The sequence below is a fragment of the Sinocyclocheilus grahami genome, unplaced genomic scaffold (genome assembly GCF_001515645.1).
Source record: "Sinocyclocheilus grahami isolate Dianchi unplaced genomic scaffold, SAMN03320097.WGS_v1.1 scaffold438.1, whole genome shotgun sequence".
Taxonomy (NCBI): Eukaryota; Metazoa; Chordata; class Actinopteri; order Cypriniformes; family Cyprinidae; genus Sinocyclocheilus; species Sinocyclocheilus grahami.
In genome coordinates, this window is record NW_015505617.1 from 77,366 (window position 1) to 85,057 (window position 7,692).

The window sequence follows — 7,692 nt, forward strand, 5'->3', positions numbered from 1 at the left end:
AGGTTTGACAAATTGATGAACATTATAGGTTGATCAAGCATCAAATATAACCTATCCAGCAGAATCATACTCTTCTCCCTTTACTCTTGGCAACATTCAATCAATCACATATGGAGAAAAAGAAAAGGTACACTACCGTTTAAAATAAAATAAAAAAATCGCAAGAGCTCTTATGTTCACCAAGGCTACATTTTTGATGCATATTTGATCAAAAATGCAGAAAAACACATATATTATTACAATATGAAAATAAATGTTTTTTAATATATATTTTAAAGTGTAATTTATTGATATAATGGCAAAGCTGTTTTTTTTAGCAACCATTATTCCAGTTATCAGTGTCACATCATCTTTCAGAAATCCTTCTTATATGCAGATTTGGTGCTCAAGAAACATTTTTTATTATTATCAATAACGGTTGTACTGCTTAATAGTTGTGATGAAACCATGCTACTTTTTCATTAAACAAATGATAATATATATATATGGGAGTGTTTCTACTTTACAGAGCTGTCACCGGGACATGTGATTTCTCAGGACCTATTTTATTGATATCTGTCAGCTAGTGAGGGCACTCTCTGTCTTGACTATTATAAAAATGTAAAATAATGGCTTAGAGCACCTGTACTGTAAATGTGCAACAAAATCAAAAACATCACAAGGCAATTTTAAACAGCAAAAGCCCATGAGCAAATACTGAAAGTGCAAAAAGTCTTGCTAGTGCAATGAGCCCTTCAATCGTGTCAGTACTTATTGTGCTTAACTTTAAAGGCCATATTGACGACGTATCAAACACTCAATGACACTTACGTTTTCTTAAACAAGTTCTATTATAGCTACATATTCATTCAAACGTGTCAATAAATATGCCTTTGTAAGAACAATATCCCTTCATAATTGTTGTAACTACTGAAAACAATGTTCAGACAGCTCTGCAAAACAATCATCCACATAATTATATGAATGTTTGGAAGCTGCAGACAATTTGGATGTAGGTGTGCGAATGACTGTGGTGCATGGCTTAGGTTTGGATGGATCTTTCTAGCTCTGCCAACTGTGCAGTCTCACTGGTCTAACATTTTATCCCACAGAGATTTTTCTGATTGGCTGTGATTTTTGTTGTTTCAGCCAGTGCTTCAAATTAGACGTGTTGTACTGATTGCTCCTCCTTGGTCTGGCAGCAGTGATCCCTTGACTCACCTAATATGCTTCCCTGAGACAGGAAGAGATAGTCTGACTTCATGCCAGTTCTTTTGATAAAGTCTGTGGTCCTCTGATTAGTGCATATCTCTAGTCTGTCCTCCCTGGCAGTTTATGTTGCCAAACGCTGATGATTTAGACTGGAGAGGTAGTCACAATATCACACAGTGAAGCTTGTGAGAACTCATGGCTCTGTCTCCACGCCACTTTGTCTTTTTCTTCTTTTTCAGACTCCGCTCTGGAACTTGCTGTCTAAAAAGGCAAAGAATGAATGAAAGAGAAATGTGTCAATTTAAATAATACTCCCAGATTCAAACTTTTAAGTACCCCTGTAATGTCCAAAAACGTCTGGGTAGGCAGAAGTAGATGATAACAGTTTTATCTTTCTTGTATACCATCCTAGTTCATCATTATGAAAAGACAAACCCCATATGTGAGATTATGAGTTTTATTTACCTGATAACTCTGACTAATTCATGAAAGGCTCTGTCCACATTCATTGGAGGATCCTTGGCACTTGTTTCAATGTAAGTAATCTAAAGAAATAGTTAAGAAATAGAAATGATTGGTCGGCACCGATAGCCTTGTGGTCAGTGCCTTGTCTTATAGTGCAACTGTGCACACAGTGACCCGAGTTCGAATCCTGCCTTGAGGTCCTTTGCTGATCTCGCTTCCCTCTCTCCACCCAATACTTTCCTGTCATCTCTCCACTGTCCTCTCAAAATAAAAAGCCCATAAATATAACTTAAAAAGAAATAGAAATGAGAAATTACTGCATGAAGTCACTCATTTTTTTCAGCCTTTAAAAAGAGCAGAAGTTCCTTAAACACTTCAAAATGTACATTTGACATTTTAAATAGGAGTTTTATGTAATAAAGTAAGATTTTTTTGTACTGTACATGTTCAAATATTTTGATGAATATAATGGATTATTATGTATACAAGATCAGAAAAATTACAAAAATATATACTACTGTTTGGAGTCAGTGAGATTTTTTTAGATTAGTACTTTTTTTTTTTTGGAAACAATGCATTAAATTGATCAAATGTCTGCAGAAAATTAGACTTCTTTCAAAAGCATAAAAAATGTACAGACCTCACATTTTTGAATGGTAGTGTATATTTATGTTTATGTATATTTGCATGTGGATGGATGCTCCAAAATTCGACAAACAAAAAGTGCCATAAAGGTAGTAGCAGTCATACTGGTTTGGAATGGCATAAGGGTGAGTATGACAGAATTTTAATTTTTGGTTAAACTAACCCTTTAACTAACCCTTTAACCGCTGTCAGTCAACACACACACAGACGTAAACACTCTTATTAATTGTGGGCTCACTAACAGTTCAATTCCACTGTTGTCAGTCCTACATAAAGTCGTGATATTGGTTGGACTTACGTTGTGTTTGGCTGCCATCTCACAGCCCTGTTCATTTGTCACTTTCCTCAGATGCACCAGGTCCACTTTGTTAGCCACCAAAACCATAGGGAAAGATTCCCTGGTGAAGACAAGATATGTTAAAATATGTTAAAAACAAAAAGATAAAGGAAGGAAAGAATATACTGAGCTGTGGACTTGAGTTTGGTATGTACACATGATTTCTAACCGGTCTTTGACTCGTAGGATGAGCTGGTGAAAGCGGTCGATGTGTTCAAAACTGGCCTTGTCCGTCACAGAGAACACAATGAGGAAACCATCTCCAGTCCTCATGTACTGCTCTCGCATGGCACTGAATTCCTCTTGACCTGCTGTGTCTAAAACTGCAAGGAGTGAAGGTAACAGGGACAAGATAATGACCAGGTCAAACTGTTGTCATGTTATACAATGAAAAATAAAGTTATTAAAATATTATCAGAAAAATATTTAAACTCTTTCTATTTACAAATAATATTCTCTAGATTGTCTATAGTTTCTACCCACCATCAGAGTATGTTTACATGAACCAACCAGTCTTTAGAAGGCAGAATGAATTTTTAACTTCTTTCTTTTTATTATACTATTTTATAATACTATTATTTTCCTTTTTGATCCCCTATAGTAACTTCAAACCAAACCGCTACCAACAAGATTTTTGCTGGATTTTCCATTAGCCATGATTTTTGTTGAGCTGTAATAATGCTAAAAACTCGATATAGGCCTACTGATAGGCTGCAAATACACATAACAGTATGGGAGCACTAGAAGCATGAAAATTACTACACATAATGAGGTGTTGGCACATACCATCCAAAATAGCCCACTGGCCATCGATCTCTGTGTGTTTCAAGTAGGAGTCTTCTATAGTAGGATCGTAATCTGGCACAAAAATCTTTTGGAAAAACTGGATGGTAAGAGCACTCTTTCCCACGCCTCCATCTCCCACAACCACCAATTTATACGTTGGGAGGTTGTCGCTAGGGACCGCACTGGTTGCCATGATAACAGCTACACCTGAGGAGAGAGAGAGGAGAATGTTATCCCTGACCATTATTTAAGATTAAGCATTAGGTAGATGACAGTTATGAGGACTTCTCGTGTTTTATATGAAATAAAGAAGCTGAAAGTACTGATGAAAGTTCAAATGAGGTTTTCTGTGGTTTGGGAATAGTTCTGCAGAGCTAATTTAGGATAAAGGGATGCATTGCAAAGGATATGGTCTAGACACAGACAATGTGGTTCTTTGTAATTGCTGTTATTTTCTGCACAACACAAGCCTTGAATCTTCCAAACCCAAGTCTGTTTTATTTTTGATTACAATCTAAAATAAAATAAAACATTTTTTTTTTTATTAAACAAAGCTCCATGAAGTTTCTAGGAGAATGTAAGGACGAGAATAAGATGTCAAAATGTTGATGATATTCATATATTTATTTATTATAAAAGATCATTTTTTGCCTTGCAAATGTGTTTTTAAATACAAAGGTATCTTTGATTCTAGTACAGAAGAGGGGAGAAAATTTTTTAAATATATAAAATGTACCATAAAGTACAAATGCACCATTTGCACTTACATTCCTTAAGCTACTTAAAAAAAAAAAAAACCAATACAGAGACTGGCCGTGTAAAACTATTAAGCAAGATTCTGCCCCAATGTTATTATGTACAGACCTATGGTGAAATGACCATTTGAACCTAAAAGTTGTATGAAAATAAGTAAAAACACGTTCTTACCTATAAAGACAATGCTAGGAGCAGAGCGAAGAGTTTGAAGATGTCAGCTAGGCTAACGAGGAAGTGTTTGCCCGGCCCGTGAGCAGGGCAATGTGTGCTATTCAAGAGGAAAAGTCTGTCAGTGGGTGACAGCCACCCCTTCCTGCGGCCCACAATGTGAGGAAGGAGTAAACTTCCTTCCTAATTCCACCAGGCCTGAATATTTGAGTGATCTCGCTTTCATAAGGGAACTATGAGAACCTCTCGACCAAATACACCCATGAGAAAGACCTCAAACTGACCTCTTATGATCACAGTTCATGTACTTTAGTTGCAGGCAATAGGCGGAGTTCATCCAAAAATTAAAATGGTAATTTATTTCCTCATGTTGTTCTGTATGACTTTAAGTGGAAAGTTTTTTTTCTCTCTCTCTCCAGTGTTTTAGCTAAATTTTCTTCATCAGCAAGTAAATTCAAAATAGCTAATAAAGTGCAAAGAACTTATCATGTGAATTCTAACTTTATTATTATAACAAAATAAATAACATTGAGAAATAATCAAAGGGTTGTACCAAGTTAAAATAAATTAATAACTGTACAGTTCTGATTTTATCTTTTCACATTCAGATAAACCTATAAAAGAATTAAGACAAAAACAAGACACTGACATAAAAAGCTAGACTTTTTGTCATAATTATTTAATGACTTACCTTTTAATGTCATAATTTTGACTTTGTCATTATGACTTACTATCTCATAATTATGACATTTTATTTTCTAATTATGATTTCAACTTAATTTATTTTTCTTCTTATGTGACAGAAATTGACCGCCTTTCATATTTCATATCTGCCTTATAAACCTTTCATATTTATGAATAATTTTAGATGATCTAATTGCTTTTTATGCTTACACAGAACAGTATTGTTTATAGTATTGTTTAAAGTCTTTTATTAAAAAAATGGGTTGGAGCCAGACTGGGACGCAATTTCAGGCCGGGAAATCTCACACTCATCCAGGCCACACAGAAAAAAAGGGGCCGAAATTTTACCTTTTGGGGTACAACAGCTTGTCACTGGAGCAGTACTCTTAAAAGGACATCTTTGTAAGTTTTTTTTTTACCCCTAATAGGTACATATTAGTACCTTAGAGTAGTAATTCATACCCTTAAGGTACTAATATGCAGGCCTACACTCTTAAAAATAAAGGTGCTTCAAAAGGTTCTTCAAGCGATGCCATAGAAGAACCATTTTTGGTTCCACAAAGAACCATTCCGTCAAAGGTTCTTTAAAGAACCATCTCTTTCTTACCTTTTTGTAATCTGAAGAACCTTCTTTCGCCACAAAGAACCTTTTGTGAAACAGGAAGGTTCTTCAGATGTTAAAGGTTCTTTATGGAACCATTTAGACAAAAAGGTTCTTCTATGGCATCATGAAGCACCTTTATTGTTAAGAGTGTACCTATTAGAGGTAAAAAAAGGAACAAAGATGTCTTTTTAAGGGTCCTGTTCCAGTGACAAGCTGTTGTACACCAAAAGGTGCGATTTTGGGCTATTTTTTTTTGTATATAGCCTATTATCCACAACAATTTCTGAAACTACAGGCAACCCTATTATTTGTATGGCCATCACATAAAAAGGTCTAAATCCTTAGTCTGGGGCCGTGGAAAATGCTATTTATCTTAAAATGACTTAAATACCCTAGATTTAACAAACCTATGTTTCATACAAATATACACTACCAGTCAAAAGTTTTTATGATTTTTTAAGTTTTTAAAGAAGTCTCTTCTGCTCACCAAGCCTGCATTTATTTGATCCAAAATACAGCAAGAGCAGAAATATTGTGAAATAGTTTTACTATTTAGAATAACATGCTGTCGATTTGAATATATTTTACAATGTAATTTATTCCTGTGATCAAAAAGCTGAATTTTCAGCATCATCACTCCAGTCTTCAGCGTCACATGATCCTTCAAAAATCATTCTAATATGCTGATTTGTTGTTCAAGAAACATTTATTATTATTATTATCAATATTTAAAACAGTTGAGTCCATCAGGATTCTTTGATGAATAGAAAGACCCAAAGATCAGCATTTATCTGAAATAAAAACTTTTGTAACATTACACTATATACCAAAAGCTTTGAGGAGGGGGGGGGGTAAAAAAATGGGTTGGAGCCAGACTGGGACGCAATTTCAGGCCGGGAAATCTCACACTCATCCAGGCCACACAGAAAAAAAGGGGCCGAAATTTTACCTTTTGGGGTACAACAGCTTGTCACTGGAGCAGTACTCTTAAAAGGACATCTTTGTAAGTTTTTTTTTTACCCCTAATAGGTACATATTAGTACCTTAGAGTAGTAATTCATACCCTTAAGGTACTAATATGCAGGCCTACACTCTTAAAAATAAAGGTGCTTCAAAAGGTTCTTCAAGCGATGCCATAGAAGAACCATTTTTGGTTCCACAAAGAACCATTCCGTCAAAGGTTCTTTAAAGAACCATCTCTTTCTTACCTTTTTGTAATCTGAAGAACCTTCTTTCGCCACAAAGAACCTTTTGTGAAACAGGAAGGTTCTTCAGATGTTAAAGGTTCTTTATGGAACCATTTAGACAAAAAGGTTCTTCTATGGCATCATGAAGCACCTTTATTGTTAAGAGTGTACCTATTAGAGGTAAAAAAGGAATAAAGATGTCTTTTTAAGGGTCCTGTTCCAGTGACAAGCTGTTGTACACCAAAAGGTGCGATTTTGGGCTATTTTTTTTTGTATATAGCCTATTATCCACAACAATTTCTGAAACTACAGGCAACCCTATTATTTGTATGGCCATCACATAAAAAGGTCTAAATCCTTAGTCTGGGGCCGTGGAAAATGCTATTTATCTTAAAATGACTTAAATACCCTAGATTTAACAAACCTATGTTTCATACAAATATACACTACCAGTCAAAAGTTTTTATGATTTTTTAAGTTTTTAAAGAAGTCTCTTCTGCTCACCAAGCCTGCATTTATTTGATCCAAAATACAGCAAGAGCAGAAATATTGTGAAATAGTTTTACTATTTAGAATAACATGCTGTCGATTTGAATATATTTTACAATGTAATTTATTCCTGTGATCAAAAAGCTGAATTTTCAGCATCATCACTCCAGTCTTCAGCGTCACATGATCCTTCAAAAATCATTCTAATATGCTGATTTGTTGTTCAAGAAACATTTATTATTATTATTATCAATATTTAAAACAGTTGAGTCCATCAGGATTCTTTGATGAATAGAAAGACCCAAAGATCAGCATTTATCTGAAATAAAAACTTTTGTAACATTACACTATATACCAAAAGCTTTGAGGAGGGGGGGGGG

At 34.9% G+C, this 7,692-nt stretch overlaps 1 protein-coding gene across 3 annotated transcripts in view; it reads right to left on the reverse strand.

Annotated features, from left to right (window-relative positions):
* Positions 1-333: 333 nt before the first annotated feature.
* LOC107551943 (ras-related protein M-Ras-like) overlaps positions 334-7,692 on the reverse strand; it is a 9,998-nt gene continuing 2,639 nt past the window's right edge. For 2 of the 3 annotated variants that reach the window (XM_016233731.1, XM_016233729.1), the window contains exons 2-6: positions 3,425-3,631; positions 2,808-2,961; positions 2,600-2,699; positions 1,657-1,736; positions 334-1,452 (exon numbers count right to left, since the gene is read on the reverse strand). In XM_016233731.1, coding sequence (XP_016089217.1) covers positions 1,353-1,452; positions 1,657-1,736; positions 2,600-2,699; positions 2,808-2,961; positions 3,425-3,631 — 641 coding nt within the window. In that variant the 3' untranslated portion in view covers positions 334-1,352. Of the gene's footprint in view, positions 1,453-1,656; positions 1,737-2,599; positions 2,700-2,807; positions 2,962-3,424; positions 3,632-4,351; positions 4,449-7,692 lie in introns of all 3 variants that reach the window. The other variant, XM_016233732.1, reaches the window with a different exon arrangement.